General features: G+C 38.0%; 1 protein-coding gene across 4 annotated transcripts in view; it reads left to right on the plus strand.

The window, feature by feature from the left end:
• The window catches only part of RNF13 (ring finger protein 13), a 65822-nt gene extending 43645 nt beyond the window's left edge, over positions 1-22177 (plus strand). For all 4 annotated transcript variants that reach the window (XM_070753423.1, XM_070753424.1, XM_070753425.1 and 1 more), the window contains 3 exons: positions 1102-1195; positions 17633-17713; positions 18922-22177. In XM_070753423.1, the coding sequence (XP_070609524.1) occupies positions 1102-1195; positions 17633-17713; positions 18922-19295 (549 nt within the window). In that variant the 3' untranslated portion in view covers positions 19296-22177. The remainder of the gene's footprint in view (positions 1-1101; positions 1196-17632; positions 17714-18921) is intronic.
• The last annotated feature ends 489 nt before the right edge of the window (positions 22178-22666 follow it).

Genomic DNA, 22666 nt, shown 5'->3' on the forward strand with positions numbered 1-22666 from the left:
CCATATGGGGAAGATTGGAGACAGGACAATAGTTGTTAAATACGGCCGGATCCAGGGAAGGCTTCTTGAAGAGGGGGCGCACAAGTGCCTCCTTGTAGGGAGCTGGGAAAGACCCCTCCCTCAAAGAAGCGTTGGTAATCTCCTGGACCCAACTCCATGTCACCTCCCTGCTAGCCGAAACCAGCCAGGAGGGACATGGGTCCAACAAATGGGTGGCAGAATTCACAGCTGTAATGGCCTTGTCCACTTCATCAGGTGTCACCAGGTCAAACTCGCTCCAAACAGCTGGACTAAGATGAAATGGGCTGTTTCAGGCCTCCAGAGGGCCTTGGGGGGGGGGGAGACCATTTTCGCCATCCCCAGCATTGAATTATGGGTATGGGCACTTGTGTATGTGCAATAGCACACACACATACATGCTTTCGGCACACAAGGGAAAAAAGGTTCGCCATCACTGGTCCTAGAGAGAGCAAGTGTGGCGTCCTAAAACTCATGGGAGGGGGAAGGGAGAGGACAGGGCTGATAGGCATAGGAGTAAGGAAGGAAGGCCCATCCCATTAGCTCCCTGTCAGAGGCAATAGTGCCCCCTGGTGGATTTAGGCCAAAGTGCCAGGATCGGAGAAAGGGCAGGAAAGAGGAGAGCATGGGAGGGGGGAGTGAGAGGGCAGGGATGATGGGCATGGGAGTAGGGGGAAGAAAAGTCCCTCTCAATGGCTCCCTGTCAGATGAATTCTTCAATGTCTATAAATACCCGGGCAATGCAGAGTTATCATCTCGTAATATACTGTATAAAAACAAAAATTAAACCATTTCAAGATTTTAAAAAATGATCTGAAATTCTGTGTGTCTGTTGCACATCTTTGGAACATCAGAAGTAGAAGTAGTTCTTACAGTTGCCAAATGTTTTTCTTAGCAGTTCATAACTGCTGAAAGTTTAAGCATTATCTATTATGTTAGCTGAGGATTTGGATAACAAGTTACATGTAGGAGTCTTATTATTGTGTTTGATAAATAGTTCTATTATACATCCTCCTTTAGGTAACTCAAAATAAACTGAGTAGTCTTATACTTTTCTTCTTTTCTTTTTCCCTGTCTTTCAAGATAACAAAATTTGTTCAGGACAGACACAGAGCAAGAAGGAATCGTCTTCAAAAGGATCAGCTTAAGAAGCTTCCAGTACATAAGTTCAAGAAAGGTAAGTGAAATCTTTTAGAACTTTTCAAATAATCTCTACCCTAGTTTTAAACACTGTGTTACAGGTGCAGAAAATAATTGGATAAGGTTTCACACACTGACAAACTCTAATGTTTTCAAAAATGTGTAGCTTTGATTCAGAGTATAAAATTGGAATGCAAAGCTCTTGATTGAAGTCTAGAGTAGACGAGCAGAATACATGTTGGAGAAATGAAAAATATGGTTGTTCCTTTCAGCCCCCTGATCCAACTTCCTCAATTAAAAACTGCTCTATAGAAATTCATATAGCAGAATGGGAAAAAACATGGAATGTAATAACTAAAATTACTTTATCCTCAGCATATAAAGAAAATTATTATAAGCTCCTATACAGATGGTATTTACCGCCGGCATTACTGGAAATGTAAAAAAGAAAAAGGTACTTTTTTCCATATGTGGTGGTCCTGTTCTAAAATTCAAAAAATCTGGGAAACCATTCACAATTGGCTCAAGGAAATTACAAAGGAAGAAATAGAATATTCACCCGAGGGCATGCTTCTTGGAATTTGGAAAAGATCATACTCTAAGCAAACACTTTTCTTATTGACACATATAAACACAGCTACTAGAATTGCGATAGCGCAAACATGGAGAAATGAACAGACTCCTAATACAAACTTAATAATAGACAAGATATACTCATGTGCAGAAATGGACGAGATGACAAACTTACTTAAGGGAAATAGAATTAATGAATTTAAAAATATGTGGTGTAATTGGCACGAATGGATTCAGAAGAAATTTCTTGTATAATATGATACAGAATTGCAGTACAAATCGTAAATAACAAATGCCTTTTGTATGGTTTTATTCTGTACTTTATTGCATACTATTACTTATAAGACTTAACATAATTAAGAACAGGTAAAAAAGTTGGACAAGATCTGTAAACTGAACAAACAAAATGTGATATATGTACTTATGAAAACAATAAAAAGAAATTAAAAAAATAAAAATAAAAACTGCTCTATAGAAGTCATATAGAAAGAAGCACTTTGGTTGGCAGCTGGAAGAGGAGCAAACCAACCAAAAAAAATTGTCTTTGCTATTTTTCAGAGGGAACTATTTATTCTATATTCTGTATTTAATCTCCAAGCTTTCTATTTAAACCACCAACTAACAGGAGCACTAAAATATTCCTTTGTAGCCAGTGTGAAGATCTGCTAGTAATCTCAATTTATGATTTATAAACGTATGAGTTATTGATGTATTACTGGAATTGATTAAGTCTTTTTAATAATTACTTTGAATGTAACTTCATGATGTAAGAAAACAGAATGTAAATATAGTACAAATCAAACATAAAAATGCTTCAAGATAAATGTTGCAGTTTCAAGAAAAGAAATAATGGATTTTTGTTTATTCTATGCCTTATGACAGCTTAATTCAATGAAATTTGCCCTCCTACATTATATGAATCATATACCGGTACATAGCTTACAAAAGCAGCTATTTGTCAGCAGTTGTGCAGCAACAGCTCTTAGAAGAAATAAAGTACAGTAGTTATTCTGTATTTCAAGTACAGAATGATTTCTTCTACTCAGGACATTAAAGTTTTTGATGTTTGCTGTCAAAAAGAGAAAAATAAGCTTGCTGTATACACTGTATCTGTTTCCCCCTAGTGCTTTGACAACTATTTGGGATTCTGATTTGCAGAATTTTCAGCTAGTATACCAGCAGTTTCAAAGGATATGTTTCCACATATCTGAAGGACATCTTATTGAGAAAGTGTATACTGTATTAAGTTGTCAGAAATCATTCATTTAAAAAACCGAAAAGGATCTCTCCTTTGACATGTGCTTGAATGGAATTTTCCCACTGTACTTTGTGTTTTTCTTCGTTGTGTACATTCAGGGAGGACTGAGGATGTTAGGTTTTGAGCGTTTTTGCTTTACAACGTGGCATAATTCAGTGGACCATTTGTTGTAGCTTATAAACAGAGCTTTGACTGCATAATGCCACCGTCAACAGAAGGAATATACACTGCTCAAAAAAGTAAATCAAACTTTTGTGAAATCAAACTGTCCACTTAGGAAGCAACATTGATTGACAGTCAATTTTACATGCTGCTGTGCACATTCAACTTTGTACAGAACAAAGTATTCAGTGAGAATATTTCATTCATTCAGATCTAGGATGTGTTATTTGAGTGGTCCCTTTATTTTTTTGAGCAGTATATAAGGCATTATATGAGTTCTCAGCAAAACTCTAGCTTGCATGTTGTTTGCCCTTGATAAATATCTTGCATTATTTATGATATTGTCAGTAGTACTATTGCAAAGCAGATATTTGGTTGAAAAGTGCATTTGATGTAATGTGCAAAATTAATTTCTTCTAAGATAATGAAATTCACTATGCAAATCTGAGTGATCTTTGCTGAATAGTTTTATTTCAATGGGCTTAAAATGGACTATGAAAGATTATGAAACGGGCTAATGTTTCCTTTTTCTTCCCTTTCCTTTCCCCCCTTTCCCCTTTTTAACAAATACATAAGTACAGTAGCAGAACTGAGCCTTACATATCCTAGGTCCAATTCCTGAGTCAGGGTGGCAGCTTGGCAATTCTCATTGCCCCTTCCTATCTTCCAGAATGACACCATTACCTGTTCTCCTCCACATGACCCAGCATATAAAAGCGACAGGTATCCCATCACCTGGGAACGAAGAAAAGGAGAGAAATGATAAAAGAAAATGAATGTTATAGTACCATTTCTTCTGACTTTATAGCCTTGTGGTAAGAGTAATCATCTCTACTTTTATGTAAGAAGATTAATCTTACAATAAATAAATGGAATCAAATGCCTCTTTTAAAACAAGTGAACGTCAATATTCCCTTTAATTTTATGTAGCTAAAGCAAAATGGAGGAAAGAACACAAGCATTAAAAATATAGGCAGGATTTCAGAATAAGTTCTGAAGGCAAACAGCCCTCCCCCAGTGGGCTGACCTCTAGGGAGGCACAGGGTGCCATAATTGCCACATCAAAATGAAGCAACGGAGAAAATTTTCTCAATGAGACGACCTCGATTGTATTGAGATCTCTCCTTTTATTGTATTTCACTTTTCCTGACATGTGGTACAGAATAAGCAATTCTCGAACGCCACATACATTAAGCCATCCCCCAACTACCATTCACTCATGCGCTGTATAAGGCAACCTCCTCGTGACTTCCCTATAGATAATTAATGGAAGCTCCATTCATTGCCTTTTCCTGGATTGTGTGTTTATTGATGAAAGGAATGGGAGTAAGGCATATATTTCCTTATATGGAAGTTAGCTATACGTTATCTTCATGCTGTATATCAAGTTAATTATTTTCCACGTGGTCATGGATTCTGCAGCTTGCTTACTCAGCGTGGACTTTGCTTCCTTTCAATAGAGGAAGAATAAGGTTTATACAGCACCCATTAGGCTAAAACATCACCCTTCAGCAATATTCCATCCCAAAGTTCAGTGCCTATGAACCTATGATTACAACAAAGTTCCAATAGAAAAATGGAATGGCAATTATAAGACTACATTAGCCATAAGATTAGCTTGTTCTTTTTCTTAAGACGTGACAACTACTGAGCTTGCATAGAGAAAATTTACACCAGAGACAATAAACTAGATTAACATCATACACACTCCATAATAAACTTATGCAGGATTACCAGCTCTCAATTATGAGGTCAGTTTGGTATACAGGTAGCCTTTTAACTACCATGACAATTGGAATAGGAATTTCTTAAAGTAGGACTACATTGCTTAGCAATGGCAATTCCTGTTGTCCCAGTTGCATTGAATAGGATACACATGCACATATGCTACCTTTTTTTATAGTGCCCTAGTGAGATAAAAATTGTACTTATTTAAAGTAATCATATGTTGTTTGTTTCGTTGCAAATTTAAGTTGAAAAGTGCCCACAAAATGACTCACATTATCAAACATCTAAATAGCTGCTGCTTGTTGACTTCTTACACTGCTACTTCAAGTCCTAATTTAGAGAGCCACCATGCTATTTTCCTTTCAGATATAAAGAGCAGTTAAACTGGGTGCCTTTGGCACTCAATGGAGAAGTTCCTCTATTGATAGTCTTTGCAGATAATTTTACCTTTCAGCCCTTACAAAATGGACATAAATTAGAGTCAATGCCCATGGACACTAAAGTTGGCATAGGGGCCACTCTTGGGCTCTGTGCCAATCTGTAGTTAGCACCATTCAAAATGTTGGCATTATGTATGTATGTGTGTATGTAGGTGTGCATTGGTATAATTTACATATACATATTAATTCTTTTGACCTTCATTTAATTACCTTTAATAGAAGCAACCTCACAAATGGAAGTAATTTGCATCTTACAGCTTCCTTTTTGTAACTGTAAATTTTGTAGTGCAGCAGTTTAGGTAGTTTTCTCTATAAATGTTTATTATTTAGCTGAGGCAATTTGTTTCATATTATAAAGATGGAAATCATCCTGGACAACTAAAGAATCAATCTCATCAAGTTGTAATTAAATGCAACTTCTCTATCTAATCAGTCTTTGTGTGGTTGCTGCTTTGGCTGCTGAAAAGGAGAAAATTGCAGACCAGCCAACTAAGAGCCGAGCTGCTCTTGTAAGGAACCACCTTGACTGCTGGAAAGAAAGCTTGTTGTGGCTACTTTGCCCTTTCCTAGCTGTAGAATAGGGGACTGCAAACTTGGCAATTTTCCTTCCCACTTTCCCAAATGACTTTGGTGGTTGAAGAATTAGGGGAGTTGAAGTCCACAAATCTTAAAGTTGCAAATTTAAAGCCACTTGCTATAGAGCAGTGATGGCAAACATTTTTTGGCTCATGTGTCGAAAGGGTGTGCTCCTGCTAGCACCCATGGCCTCCCCCTACACATGTGCACAACCCCCGCAATGCCCCCCCCCCATGCACACAGGCCTCAATGGACTCCTGAAGCCCAGGCATACCGAAAAACAGCCAAATGGCCGTTTGTTCGGAAACAAATTTCCTGTTGGGTCATTTTTTGCCATCCCCATGCTTCAGGAGGCTTCCCTGATGCCTGGGGAGAGTGAAAAAGGCTGGCCCGTTGGGCCCTTTTTTGCCATCCCCAGTCTTCAAGGAAGGCTCCTGAAGCATGGGGACAATAAAAACTACCCAAAAGAAGGCCAAAAATCATCTGGTGAGCACGTGCATGCGTGCTACAGCTGACACAGGGCAATACTTTGCATGCCCTCCAATATGGCTCCACGTGCCACCTGTGACATATGTGCCATAGGTTCGCCATCACGCCTATAGAGCAAGATAGGACTTGCACTGAGTCTTAAATTGGTCATACAAGGGTTGTTTTTGCCTATGCAAGACAAAACAAAGAGGAACATGTTCGCCACTACACCTGACATAGAAACATAGAAACGTGGAAGATTGACGGCAGAAGAAGATCTCTGATGTCATCTATTCTATATGACAATATTTGTCCCATGTTTAAATATGTTAAAGGGTTAAACAAGGGGGCACAATCTGAGGTTAGTTGGGGGACAGATCAGAAGCAACGTGAGAAAATATTATTTTACTGAAAGAGTAGTAGATGCTTCGAACAAACTTCCAGCAGACGTGGTTGGTAAATCCACAGTAACTGAATTTAAACATGCCTGGGATAAACATATATCCATCCTAAGATAAAATACAGGAAACAGTATAAGGGCAGATGGACCAAACATGGGACAGATATTGTCATATAGAATAGATGACATCAGAGGTCTTGCTCCTTTCCCATCATTTGATTGTCCAAGTAAGTGAATGAATAGATTCAGCCCATAAACCTGACCTAATTCTTTACTTCCAGAGCAGCTCACTTTTGGGACAGGTATAAAATTATAAATGACCCTCCCCCCGGCATTGGGAGTAGTTGTATGTTTCTTTGGTGTAGATTTGAAATGGTATAATTTCATTTTAAAAATGACCTTCAGAAAGAGTTACCTCTTCCTTTTCTTTTGCTGCAGTTGAATGGCTGAAGTGTTAGGTGGGAGGCAATAGCTGCTGTTTGTCAGGATGCTCCTTTCAGGTTTTGTTAGCTGTTGAGTTTGCTTTTCCCATTAACACACCCAATGGCTGTATTTAAAACAAAAACCAAAAACTGCATGCCAGCTGAAAATCCCAGGGCACAAACTAAGAAAGTCTTTTCCTGGGAATTTGTAAATTATTGAATTGTACTGTATTTTTAATTGAAATTATTTTTAATAATTGCTAATACTTGTTAATTATACATGGATTTTCCAATATAGAACATGTAACGTATAACATACAGTCTATTTGAATTCAAAATCACTGCCAGATTATTGTTTAGAGCTACAGGCAGCTGGAACAGTTATAAATATTTGATCAAGGGTGAGTGTTATATTGAATCCATTATTAATGGAGTCTGTAAAACAGAGCATTTCATTTTGGTGACTCATAATAGAATTAGCAGTAGAACTTACACTCATCTATCTTTCAAAGTTTGAAGGAGATTTTGAATCTGGGGTTGAATATTTTTTAGTCTTGCCACTACAATCTAAATTAATTGTAAGATACTTTCTGGACTCTGGTGTTTTAAATTGTAATTAAGACCAGAATTACAATCGTAAATCATGCCAGTCACTAAGTAGTCATCGTGTGATTGACTTTATTTTACTACATATTTTGTGGTGGTCAGTAAGTGACTGCCACAATTGTTAAATGAGCATCATGGTTGTTAAGCAAACATCAGAATCATTAAGTGAACTGGTTATTCACAGTGGGTGTTTTTGGCTAGAGAGTAGAAGTAAATGTCAATATCTGGCAAAAATGTTAGAAATTTCATCCATGTAACCATTGGTTGCTGCAAATGGTCATAAATGTGGACTGGTTGCTAAACACGAAAATGTATATTCATATGACCATGTTGGGGGTTGATATTTGAACTCTGAATCTGGATCGTAAGTATCTTTCTGGGGATCCATTGTAACTTCAAACACTCTCTAGGCATAAAGAGAGTGGTGGGCCGGAACGCTAAATTGTGGTTGCCGCTGCGGCTCATAAGTGCTTGTGGGGCCAACGTGATTTTGCTTCTGTGGAGGTAACAAAATCATGCACAGAACCACAGGTGTGCCCGTGTTTCGGTGAGGTTTTTTGTTCCGTGCATGCCGAAACATGGGCGCACCTGCGGTTCCGTGCGTGATTTTGTTACCTCCACAGGTGGCCACGCAAGCACTTACAAACTGCCGTGGTGAGCACAATTTAGCGGTCCGGCTCGTAACCCACTGCTGCATAAAGTCATTAAAAAAGGATCACCTGATTTAGTTACAGCTAACTACTTCTTGATCTTGTTTGATATATTTTCTGTGTAACTCCAGTTTCAGGAATCACTTGGAAATATTATTTGTTCAGAACAGTCACAGCGGCCAGTTCTTTAATTGGTGCTGGCCTTCATTCACCTTCAGTTCAAGATATCATAATATATCTATGTATATTTGTAGATCCAAATAGTGTGGCCTTATGAAATGGATAGATGGACATTTTTTCAACGCACAGATTTTCTAAATGCCATTCAATACTTTTAATATGATACCCTGTAATGCCACTAACTATTGAATCACCATGGCTGGTTTATGCCATAATGTTTCAGTTTGAAATTCATGATACTTTGAAATGTCCAATTCTTTGTCTTGTGTTGTATTATCCCCTGGTACTATCACATCAATTATCTATATTATTTCCATCCATTGAATAATAATTAAACAAATGTATATGACTATCCAACTCATACATGGTAACACTGGTCAGTTTATAGCATTAAAAATCCACAACATAAAACCCATAAAACATCACCTTCTCCTCCCAATGGGAATGAAAGTATAGTTTGCCTCACAAGCAAACAAGCTGTCAGACACATAGCACTGGTAGCAGAAGCATTAACACATGACTCCCTTGTAGCAATTCCTAATTTTCCCCCCTCCTTCCTTATGTCCCCCCCCCTACTCTTTTGAGTTCTAGAGAAACTCCCTCAAAGGCTCCTGTATTTTTAAAATTTGTGCTGCTTTGTTCCAAATCACTACCGTTCAGATGGTTTTATTAGCCATAGTAGCATAGTTGACTCAGTTTTCCATTCTTGGTAAAATGAGGAGCCAGATTGTGAGGGCAATATGCGGACACTGTAAACTATTTAGAGAAGGCTGTAAAGCACTAAGAAGCAGTATATAATAATAATAATAATTAATAATAATTTATTAGATTTGTATGCCGCCCCTCTCCGAAGACTCGGGGCGGCTCACAACAATGATAAAAACAATATTATAATGGCACAAACCTAATATTAAAAATAACTAAAAACCCTATCATAATTAAAAACCAACAGCACATACATACCAAACATAAATTATAATGAGCCTGGGGGAAAGATGTCTCAAATCCCCCATGCCTGGCGGTATAGGTGGGTCTTAAGTAGTTTACGGAAGACAAGGAAGGTGGGAGCAGTTCTAATCTCCGGGGGGAGTTGATTCCAGAGGGTCGGGGCCGCCACAGAGAAGGCTTTTCGCCGGGGGCCCGCCAGACGACATTGTTTAGTCGACGGGACCTGGAGAAGGCCAACTCTGTGGGACCTTATCGGCCGCTGGGATTCGTGCGGTAGCAGGCGGTTCAGGAGGTACTCTGGTCCAATGCCATGTAGGGCTTTAAAGGTCATGACCAACACTTTGAATTGTGACCGGAAACTGATCGGCAGCCAATGTCTAAGTGCTCTTGCTCTTGCTATTGGGCTTTAACCAATAGCAATAGTTGGCTCCCAGTTTTGTCCTGGTCCAGGCACGAAAACTGGAAAGAGAACACTCCAGTTGTAAAAGGCAAGAGAGACCATCAGTCATATTGCTGTACAGAAGAACAATGCAAGTTCAGGAAATGTTCTAAGTGCTTTGAAACAGAAATATCTTTCTCTGTGCTCAAAATAAAATGTTTGAAATATGTAGATTGTAATTTGAGTGCAGAGCCCTTGAAGAAATTATTTTGAGTGTGAAAACAAAATATTTTTGTATACTGTATTAGTATATTTGAACTGTTTGGACTCCTGTTTCCAGAATGACTCTTTTTCAAATCTCCTGAAACAAACATTCTAATAACATGATGATACTGTAATTGTTTTTCAAATAATGGCTATATACACTATAATTCTTCAATTTATCTTACTTAGAAGGGCAGAACAAATACTATTATTACTTTGCAGAAATAATTGCCTGAAAATGGAAGCTAAATAACTACTTAAGGGTTTATAGATACTCCTTATAATTTATGTTTCAGCATTAACAAATTGTAGAGTATGTCACAAAGTGTAATACCCTAGTTCAAATAGAATCTTTTTTCTATTACATTAAATTAAAGGTCATCTTGTTTGACATTACTTGCACATTTCTTTCTACCATTCCCAGCTTAGAAATATAAATTCTCAATTAACATTTTCACATTAATGCTGCTCATACCTACTGTGAAAATACATTGATTACATTGTATGTAAAAGAGCTACAAGAATAATATTGGTAGTTTATAATCTTAATTTGCTTTGTTAGATGCTTACAGACCCTAATTGCCTATGGTATGGGAAGCATTCTTTTCTCTCTGATGTGTAGTTAGGCCACTTCATAGTATTTGCAGACTTATATGTACTTAAGCCTTTAGTTTTCCCCCCTAACAGTTTTAATTGTGAAGCATTAAGATAGAACTTACTTTCCCATTAATAGTTCAGTTGTCCATGCTAAAATATCAACTAAGTTTTTTGTAAAATTGTGTGCACTAACCTCCTAGACTAGAGGAAAACAAATGTGATTGTGGAAAAATGTAACACAAAAAGGGTTGTAAGCTTCATTAATCAAAGGCATTTAAACAAAGCAAGCCTACTAATCCTCATGGTTCCTGGCACAAAGACATTGTACCTTAGAAAACCTAGTTCAGAATTACCCTATTTTTCAGACTATAAGATGCACCTTTTTCCTCCCTAAAAGAGGCTGAATATTCAGGTGCATCTTATGCTCTGAATGCTTCTTTTTCCGAAGCTTTTTCCACTCAGCCCTAACTAGGTGCTAACTATCTTCCCAGCTATTATCTTGCAGGTTCTTTCATCTTTACTGTCTCTGAAGAATGTTTTCCAAGCTCTAAGTCTTGGCAGAGTTTTTTCATTACTCTAAATTATTCCAAGTAAGTTTCTTTCAAGTCCTAACCAGGTGCTAACGATGTTCTCAGCTCTTTCATTGTTACTCTTTGCTAAGAATGTTTCCGAAGCCCTGTCTTCGCAGTTTTTTTCATTACTCTAACTTACTCCAAATGTTTCTTTCCAAACCCTGTTTTTGTAGGGTTTTTTTATTGTTCTGCATGCTCCAAATGTTTGTTTCCAGCCCTAACCATGTGCTAACAATGATCCCAGCTCTTATAGGCTTGCAAGATCTTTCATATGAGAGCATATGCACCAAGACAAATTCTTTGTGTGTCCAATCACACTTGGCCAATAAGTAATTCTATTCTATTGTTACTCTCTGCTAAGAATGTTTTCCAAGCTCTAAGTCTTTGCAGAGCTTTTTTCATTACTCTAACTTACTCCAAGTAAGTTTCTTTCCAGCCCTAACCAGGTTCTAACAATGTTCCCAGCTCTTACTGGCTTGCAAACTCTTCCATTGTTACTTTCTTTTTTTTAAAAAGCCCTAACCAGGGGATAAAATAATGTGCTGAAACTGACCAGACTAAGGATGTTAGCCAGATGAATATCTGGTAAGCAGATTCTTTCCCCTATTTTCTTCCCCCAAAACTAAGGTGCGTCTTATACTCTGGTGAGTTTTATACTCCGAAAAAAATACAGCAGTTCTTTGTGATACTGTATTTGGCGAGAGAGGAAACAGAATTGCCATTTGTTGAAAATAAAGATTTCCCAGGGCACTAGTGCAAAATCCATTAGCACCAATTACAGTTGATCAAACCTTGTTGACACTGAAGGGTTAATTATTTCTGCTTCTTTATTTCATATTTGGATGGCAAATATTTCATATTTGGAGGAGTATAATCTCGGTGTTAGGCATTCCTTCATTTTCTTTCAACACATTCTGATTGCCTGCAAACTTCATACTCTTCTTTGAATTCAGATGGGACTAATTAGTAAAACTTTTTTTTAGAAAAAGAGAGGGATTCTTTCATCTCCCAACTGAATTTTTGTGTTAAATCTGAGCCAACAGGTTCTAGGCTGTATCTTGGCAACACTGAGACTTCTTGTATGGCATAAAAACTAGCTTTCCTGGTGGGTGGAATGAGGAAATGTCCTGACAGTTGTGTCACAGTAATGAGTTGAGGGAACTGGGGCATTGTTAGTATTTAGGATGAGAAAGTCTGTGAATGGTTACCAGCATTAATTTCAGTGCATCTTTTTTCTACATGTGTACTTGCACTACAGTTTCTGCTGTTCTTCTGGTGGGATGCAAATATCTTAATAATTAGATTACTCATTCTACGGAGAAATGGCCGCCCTGCCTCTGATTATAACTCTTTAGTCAAATTAGTTGCGGCTCTTTTCCTCCTTAATTCAGTACTTCTAATGTTTTGTTAGATCTGTTTATTACAATTTTAATCTACTGATTCTAGTCCTGTCATCTCTAACAACAGAGGCAAAGTAACATCTTAGAGCTAAGATACCTTGAGTTATCTACATCTTTCTGAGTCTTGAAGACTGAGGCTTCTTTTCCAGATTGCTCATCAAGTTTCCTCTTTGTGATATGTTTCTGTTTTATTTCAGTGTGGTAAATTTGACATATTTCCCTGACTGAAGCCTGATTTAACAAATTACGGTGGGATAACTATTTCCCATGCAATACAGACTGTGATTGCACTCATAGATGAAAATTAATAACAGAGTCACACGTTCTGTTTGGAATACAGTGATCCCCCGAGTTTCGCGATCCTGATCATTGCGAATCGCTATATCGCGATTTTTCCACCCGATGACGTCACTCCCTTCCTTTCTCATCTTTCTTTCTCTCTCTCTTTCTCTATCTTGCTTCTTCCTCTCTCACACTCTCTTCCTCCCTCTCTCATCTCTTTCTTTCCTTCTCTCTCTTTCTCTATCTCTCCCCCTCTTGCTCTCGAGCGGCAAGCGAGCAGCCGGGCGGGCGAACGGGCAAGCGGCAAGCGGCAAGCGAGCAGCCGGGCGGGCAGGCGAACGGGCAAGCGGCAAGCGAGCGGCCGGGCGAGCGGGTGACCGGCAAGCGGCAAGCGATCTTGGGGTTTCCCCTTTGCCTGGGCGGCGGGAAGACCCAGGGAAGGTTCCTTCGGCCGCCCAACAGCTGATCTGCTCCGCAGCGCGGCAGCAGCGAGGAGCCGAAGATGGGGTTTCCCCGTTGCCTGGGCAACGGGGAAACCCCATCTTCGGCTCCTCGCTGCTGCCGCGCTGCGGAGCAGATCAGCTGTTGGGCGGCCGAAGGGTCTTCCCTGCCGCCCACACGCAAACTCCACCATCTGCGCATGTGCGGCCATGGAAAAAGGGGCGCGCATGCGCAGATGGTGTTTTTACTTCCGTGCCGCTACATCGCGAGTTATCGATTATCGCGAGGGGTCTTGGAACGGAACCCTCGCGATAATCGGGGGATCACTGTACCTTAAAATATTTTCATGTCTACGGGTGGACCTCAGTAAACAAGTCATTGGGGCTGGAGTTTTCAGGGTTAAACAATATGGTTGTAAAGTGTGATATCACATGAAAGTGTAGCAGCAGAAATGCTGGCCTTCCCAATTGCCCTCATTAAGCAAATCCCAAGACATTGTTAAGCCTGCCATCACATGATTGGCATTTGCAGCTTCTTGCGGTCCTTCTCATTGACTGTTTGGCTGAAGCCAGCAGTGAAGATCACAAGTAGCAATCATATGACTGCAGAATGCTGTAAGGATTGGAACTTCCTTCAATACCATCGTAAGTTCAGTTACAGATGAGTGGTTGTTAAGTGAAGACCCTCTGTATTGTCAAGACCCAATGGAATGGAATGGATTAGAATAGAATGCAATAGAATAGAATGCAATGCAATAGAATAGAATAGAATAGAATGGAATAGAATTCTTTATTGGCCAAGTGTGATTGGACACACAAGGAATTTGTCTTGGTGCATATGCTCTCAGTGTACATAAAAGAAAATATACATTTGTCAAGAAACCTGTGGTACAACACTTAATGATTGTCATAGGGGTCAAATAAGCAATGAGGAAACAATATTAATAAAAATCTTAGAATACAAGCAACAAGTTTACAGTCATACAGTCCTGAGTGGGAGGAAATGGGTGATAGGAATGATGAGAAAAAACTAGTAGAAATAGAAGTGCAGACTTAGTAAAAAGTTTGACAGTGTTGAGGGAATTATTTGTTTAGTAGAGTGATGGCGTTCGGGGGAAAACTGTTCTTGTGTCTAGTTGTCTTGGTGTGCAGTGCTCTGTAGCGATGTTTTGAGGGTAGGAGTTGAAACAGTTTATGTCCAGGATGCGAGGGGTCAGTAAATATTTTCACCGCCCTCTTTTTGACTCATGCAGAATACAGATCCTCAATAGAAGGCAGATTGGCAGCAATTTTTTTTTCTGCAGTTCTGATTATCCTCTGAAGTCTCTGTTGGTCTTATTGGGTTGCAGAACCAAACCAGACAGTTATAGAGATGCAGATGACAGACCCAATGATTCCTCTGTAGAACTGTATCAGCAGCTCCTTGGGCAGTTTTAGCTTCCTGAGTTGGCGCAGAAAGAACATTCTTTGTTGTGCTTTTTTGATGATGTATTCATTGTCCAAATGTTTATTAAATCAATTTATATGGCCGCCCAGCTCATGAATGCAACTATAGTCTGGCTCTCATTTTTAATTTTTGATAGCTCAATTAAAGCTCACAATAGGTTCAACTCATTGTTCCAACCTGCCATTATCATTTTGAGTCATGTCTCTTGTTTTCTGTGTGGTGAGCTCACCCTCCTGGTTTAATGACAACAGCAGATTCAGTAGCTACACAATTTACTTCCTCATCAGATCACTTAGCTGACTAGATAATGAAATTTCTGGCACTTTGGGATGGCCCTGTAGTCTGTTAGCAGAACAATACTGAGGATGGCAGCAAACCTTTATTGTTGCCAGCTTTATTTTATCTCCTGAAACTAAATCTGACAACAGTGTCTCATTTTAAATATTAGAATACTCTATATTCCTTATTGGGAATTCCTTTGGAAATCTGGACAGGATCTTCAGCCACAGCAAATGGAAATGTTTCTTAGATTTTTGGCCAACCTTAATACTTTCATTTTCATTCTTTATGCCACATTCCTCCATTTAAAAAAAACCACAGTTATCTGGGGGGGGGGGAGAGATCCCCCACAGATATCATTTGCAGAGAGCCAGCTTGATGTAGTTGTTAAGGCATTAGTTCTAGTCCTGCTTGAGTTCCAAAGACAGCTGTGTGACCTTGAGCCAGTCATTTTATCTCAGCCCTAGGAAGTAGGCAAGGCACTTCTGAAAAACCTTGCCAAGAAAACTGCAGAGACTCATTCTGGCTGTTGCCAGGAGTAAAACAAGTCTAGGAGGCACAAACTCAAAGAGAGAAAATGCTTTTATTTTCGCTGAATAAAGATTTATTTTTTAAGAGTAAAGATATTTTGATGGTGCTGTAAACAGTTTGGCTCTTTGTCTATCCTGCACATTTGCAGTACCCCACTAGGAAAAAATAGCTTTGGTGTAAGAAGTTGCAGGGATCTTCTTGATTGAGTCTCCATACATCCTGAAATATCTTTCACTAAAAGTGCTCGGTTTATTCTTGTAGTGAAGCTGCCATCCTGTTACACTGTTAGAATTCTATAAAATGGCAAGATCCTCCTGTCATTTGTGCTATTAGCTGGGTTCATAGGAAGCATTTTAACATATGGAAGAAGTTACAATATTATGAAACAGCAGAAATTAACTAAATATTTAAGGCAAAAGGAGGCTGTTGGATAAAGTGAATATTTCTGAAGTAAACTCTGCTCAAGGGAAATATAACACATATCTATTTTGCTTTTGGTGAGAGTAATATGAAGTATATATAGATGCCTCCTTGGATGTTTTTTTAATTTCTATGTCTGGCTTACAGTCTTGTGATTTTTGGTGGTACAGTATTTGTTTTAAGTACTAACCAGGCCTGATCCTGCTTAGCTTTCAGCTTGCCTGATCCTGTTTAGCTTTCAGCTCTTATTTATCTAGAGCAGTGGTTCTCAACCTTTCTAATGTCGCGGCCCCTTAGGATAGTTCCTCATGTTATGGTGACCCCCCAACTATAGGTCTAGCGCCAATTCTTCCAACAGATCTTTAAGCTGATTGGTAGGAAGGTCAGAAGGACACCTCTACTGTAAATGGCTGGTTGGTTGGATTGTAAAAATATGTCCCAAGGCTTCAATTTCTAACACCATGGGAAATTTCTCTATTCCCATGGTCTTCGGCGACCCCTGTGAAACGGTCGTTCAACCCCCAAAGGGGTCCCGATTTCCAGGTTGAGAACCACGGATCTAGAGATACACTATGGCAAGTTTTAAAATAATGATAAATTTGTTCATGCTCTTATAATTGCTCCTTTAATAGTGATCCAGTAAACTGTTTAAACTTGCAAAACTTATTCGGGTTTTCAGACACAAATCTTGATTCAAAATCATCAAAAGATGCAAGGAATGCCTACAGCAGCTGTTATAAAGCATTTTGTTCCCATTGAGCCACAAGGTAGTCCTTAGTTTAAGACTGCAATTGGTAACAGATTTTTGGTTGTACGTTATGGCTGTTTCAGGGGACCCAAAAGGCTTGACCTAATTTTACTACCCCTTTTATGCTGTTGATTAAGAGCATAAATGTGAATCTATTCTCCTGAATAGGTTTTTTTAAAAAAAAATAGAGACATGCAAAAATGTTGCAGATTGCAGTTGCATGAGCACAAAATGCTGCAACCAGTCATGAATGTGGGTTGGTTGCCAAATGCCCCAAATGTGGTCAGGTGATTGTGGGAGGGGGGGGGAAACAACAGATATACAATATTTTACAGCAGCTGAAAGTGTTTTATAAGCCAGAAAGCATTCTTCTTGCCATGTTAACTCAGAACAGTCATTAAATGATCAGTCATAAGTCAGGGACTATCCATATAGTTTTTGCATAGCAGATGTTCTGCATTCTTAATATAACTATTTAAATGTTAATACTCTATATAAGAGAGCCAATTTGATATAGTGGTTGAAGGCAATGAACTGGTAATCCAGGAAGCTGTAAATTCTAGATGACTCACTTTACTTACAATGGCTTAGATCTGAAACAGCCTCCTAAAGGCACTATGAATAAATTTCTGCAGGGCATGGATTCTGCTACATGCTCTTCTGCTTCTGTACTATCTTTTTCATTCAAAACTTCTCTGCTTCAGGAGATGAGTATGATGTTTGTGCAATTTGCCTGGATGAATATGAGGATGGAGATAAACTCAGAATTCTTCCTTGTTCTCATGGTGAGTAGCTACATTTGATTATTTATGAATATTGAAGATTTTGCTTCTTGTAGACAAGGAACCAAATGTTGTACATTTGTAATGCAGTTGATTTTATTAGATTAAACCAATAAGGCTGGTTCCTACAGAATTGTTGTGATTACATCTCCAATAATTTCCAGCCATCTTGGGCAAAGACATATTTATTACTGTTATTTCAAGAAACCGTTTAGACTATAATAAAGTTGGGGTCTGGCATGTAACAGTGAAGAAACTTAGTCCTATATTTGTTGGAATTTTGATAGCATTATCAGTATCAATATCCTAGATTTGATTTTATATTTAGATTGAAACAGGTGACATTATAAATATTAATATTAAATGGTTGCATCCAAAGTTCATATTTATAAAATATTACGTACTGGCTGACAGTTTGTATCTTTTCAAAGAGATTAATAGCTGGGCTGACTGCCTTGTCTAATACAGCAGATCAACATTTATTACCTTTTAAAAATTCAATTATGCTATTTCCAGTTTGCATTTTAAAATGATAATCCAAGGAGATCCAAGTTATGAGTGTTATTTGAAAGTACAGACCAGTGGCTTGCAAGCAGGTAAAAATGTGACATTGCTTGTAGCTAAATAATATCCTGTAGTGGATTTTGTGCTGTTTGTGCTCTGTAAATTTAACATTTATAGCTTTCCACAAACACAGATTTTTGTGGAATTTAATTTTACATAATAGTTAAACTTCAACTATTAGTAGTAGAAATCAGAACAGGGAGCACAATGTTTGATTGCAAACTTAGAAGGGCCACTTTAATTTATTTTTGTACTGCATCTTATGATTGTAGGCATTATAATAGAATAATAACTATCACCTGAAAATGTAAGACTACATTTTCAAGACTTCAGAGGCTCAACATTATTTCACAGTTCTTAAATTCAGCAATAAGGTTTCGTTGGCTACTGGTCTTAAGTAGGACAATGTCTAAGTAGCAAGAACTTTTAAAAAATACAGCAAAAGTAACATCTTTAGTTTCTTCAGAAGTAAACTGGCTTCTGTAGAAAAAATGGTCTGGAGGTGAATGGTGCAAAGCACCTTGTGTATTATTATAAAACATGTAAAATTATCCCCAAACTGCCTATAACTGTCCATTTCTCCGTCTCCTTCAAACACATCTCTCTCTTTCCCTCCTTCCTCTCCCTTCTTTCTTTTTTTCTGGCAGCCTACCATTGCAAGTGTGTGGATCCCTGGCTAACTAAAACGAAGAAAACGTGTCCTGTCTGTAAACAGAAAGTGGTCCCTTCTCAGGGGGATTCCGATTCTGAAACAGACAGCAGTCAGGAGGAGAACGAAGTCTCTGAAAATACCCCTTTGCTTAGGCCAATTGCTTCAGTTAGCACTCAGTCTTTTGGGGCATTATCAGAGTCATACTCTCATCCAAATATGACAGAATCTTCAGACTATGAGGAAGAGGAGCAGGAAGGAAATGAAGATATTGACAGTAGCGATGCAGAGAATGGAGTGACGGAAGAAAGTGTAGTGGTCCAGCTACAGCCCAATGATGAAAAGGATTACAGAGCAGCAGATGCTGTTTGAACTGCAAAAGGGGCAATGTTACATGAACTCCTCTCCCCAGAGACCTCTCATCTTATGTACCTGTACATAAGAGACGTGCATTGCAGCCCTTCCATTGCTTCACTAGAAGCACCTGTTCATATAGCATTCTATAGTTTAATCTCATTACAGGTTTCTTTTCTTTTTGTTTATTCGATTTGTCTTTTGAAGACAAACAAATTAACAGGACTTCACAATGCTAGTAATGGGGCTTCCACCACTAAATATAATGCACCCCCACAGGAGAGGTATATCAGCACCTCGTTAAATGAAATTGAACCAAGACCGTACATGTGTTTTCCCTGCTACAAGGGTATAAGTAAGCAGTGACTTATTTGGTTATTTGTTAAATGTATGGTAAGTACTGTCCTAAACATCCATCTAACTAAAAAAAATATATGGGTGTTATGTCGGTGAAGGCTTTCTCTACAAGAACCAGCACCTTTTAAAGAACAAGATATGCTTGTTCTGTATTTGTCTACCAAGAGTATTTCCCAAGAAAGAGGAATTGGAGCTTTGAGCTCTGTGAAGGATTTTCACTCTCTTTTCCATTATCCTTGCGTTTGCAAGCACCTTGCAAAGAAATCTCAACATGATTTAGCTTAACCCATCTTTAAGGAAATAAACAGGATAACCCCCATGTTCGTTGGCAAACTTCGCTAATACTCCGCTTTCTTCAGACAGGGATTGGGACCAATGCAGAAAGGCAACCTTAAAGCACACCACCTACTAGAACATTTAATTTTGTGTATGCCATTATGTATTCGGAAACAATTTTATGTGCAGTACTGATTCACAAAGGAGGTATATGTTGTAATAAGAACGTCTGATACATTAGCTTGTTAAAAACTATGCAGAGAAATAAATCAAACTACATACTGAATTTGAAAATGAGTGCTCATAGCTAACAGGATTTTACTTAACACTGTATCATGAAAAGAGCTTCATCATATAGAAGTGCAACTATGTAAAAACAATGTAGCCATGCTTCTGTATAGTCAAATTACAGGGATTTTTTTTATATAGCCTTGTACAGGAAAGTTTGAAAGGATGTTAATAAACACGTTTTCCACTTTAATAACTATTTTGCCAGTATATGTGGATCTACATTAAAACAGGCTTCGTGCATTCCTTTATCCTTCCAAAAATGGTTAATACCCCTTTCCTGCATGGCTGGTGTTTAGGCAGAGGATTACCAGAAATTTAAATTAAGCACTCTTGCTATGTTTTTTTTTATGGTAAATAAATGCCATTCTCTTTGTGAAGAAGCTGCGTCTGAGTGAGACCTGTGAACTAGTGTGATAGCCATAAGCTTTGGAAAATACTTGCTTAGGCATGCAACATACTTGTTTCCTGAATGCAGTTTAGATCAGCTACACCTCAATTGACTCCTCTCTCTCTCACACACACACACCCCTTATATTTTAGTCTGAGAGCCTCTCTGAACAAGAAATCACTTCTTTCACATATTTATTGTATTTTTATCCTTTATTATTTTAATAACTAAGATGTCAAAACATATCTAGTACTTTCTCCTCCTCCTATTTTCTCCATAAGAGGGCTATGATGTAAGTTGGGCTGAAGGAGAGTGGCTTGCGAAAGTCACCCAGCTGGCTTTCATGCCTAAATAAGGTTCAAGAAAGTGAACAAGAGGGGGAAAATCATAAACTGTTTATAAATTACAGTACTTCAATTTTTACATTAGTATTTGTATAATTAATAAAAAATCCCTTAACTGTGAGTCCTCAACACAAGTATATACCACACTTGAATTTTGTTGTAAAGAGCTTGAAATATTGGATTGAAATATTTATTTCTAAAATGTGCAACACCATTTATATATCACCTATGAGCAGAGACAACTAGAAGTAGCAAATATTCTTAGTCAGGCAACTGTTTTGCAAGCTCTTCAGTTTTTCCCTTGGTAAACATTCCAGTAGCTGTTTTATGAGTTTTATATTTTGAGAGGTCTGTGCTTTGCCATTTGTCTGAAACAAAACAGTTCTCTTGTTGAACTTGTGACACTTAAACGTTTTTTAAAACAAATTGTCAAATATTCACCTAAGATTTTTTTAAAGGAACAATATTGTTTAATTGAAGAACATGGCAGGCATAGACTTTAAAATTATTACTTGGCAAGCTGCTTGGGATCCTGAGGTGCATCCCAGCATGATTAAGTCTTATGTCCTATTATTAGTGAAGTTGGCATTTAGGTTTTCCTCCAACTGTCTTACATTTTATGTATTTTCTATAAAGGGGCTTCAAAGATTAGGTAGCTTACATCAAACTTTAGACAAGTTTTAGATTGCAAAGGCCTAATGGTTTATTGATTGAAAAATAAGGGAAGAACTTGGAGCAAAGGTATATGCCATACATTGCCTGGTAAACTAAAGGATACTTTATCACTGAAGGGTTTTAAAAACCCAAAACTTTTGAGATGTTTATAAAAGGGGAATTGAAAAGCCTCTAGGTGATAATTGCCATTTTCTTTCTTAAATTATCTGTAATGATTTAGATATGGGAGATTGTTTAAAGATGAAAGTATAACTACTTGCTTCCTGTCAGTTTTTCTAGATATTCCTTAATTTTTGAACATATAAAAAGGCTTACACAATATCAGGCTGTATGTGGTTTATGGACATCCAACTATGCATTACTATGTTTATGGACATCCAACTATGCATAACAATCTCCAATTGTAATAGAACTTAACTTTAAAGCCACTAAGTTGTGAATTGTTATTTATTCATAGATTTGATTTCTTTGTTATAAGGCACCCAGTCATTGTGTCAAGATGGGCGACAAGCAAATTTAATAAATGTTATTTACCAAAAATCAATAAAAAATAATAATTTGAGATTGAATAATAACATTGGAAGGATGATTTATTTATTAGATTTCTATGCCGCCCTTCTCAGATGACTCAGAAATGCTAGAGTCATTCTAATGCTAGAAATGATCCTCCACTGAAGCTGGACAGTTTTCAAAACATAAAATCTAAATGTTACTATAGCTATATTAATCAAAATTTAGCAAGTTCTAAATTTGGCTATCTAGCAGCTTTTTTGTTGATCAGACTGGTTTTAATGACTTTCAGTTGATGTACAGCAAAAGTAACATTGACATAACTGATTTCTTCACTTTCCCAGTTCTGTTGAAAAACGTGATATTAAAGGATCTTCAGAGGATTCAACAAGTTGCATAATTAAATTTATATTGATCTTTTAAAAAAGTGTACCGCATTTGTCAGACTATAAGACACATTGGACTATAAGACGCACCAAAATTTCGAAGAGGTAAAAGAAAAATATATATACATTGCTCTCCCTGGCCCCTAAGAGTACACTGCAGGC

Source organism: Erythrolamprus reginae, chromosome 5 (assembly GCF_031021105.1).
Source record: "Erythrolamprus reginae isolate rEryReg1 chromosome 5, rEryReg1.hap1, whole genome shotgun sequence".
In the NCBI taxonomy this organism is placed as follows: Eukaryota; Metazoa; Chordata; class Lepidosauria; order Squamata; family Dipsadidae; genus Erythrolamprus; species Erythrolamprus reginae.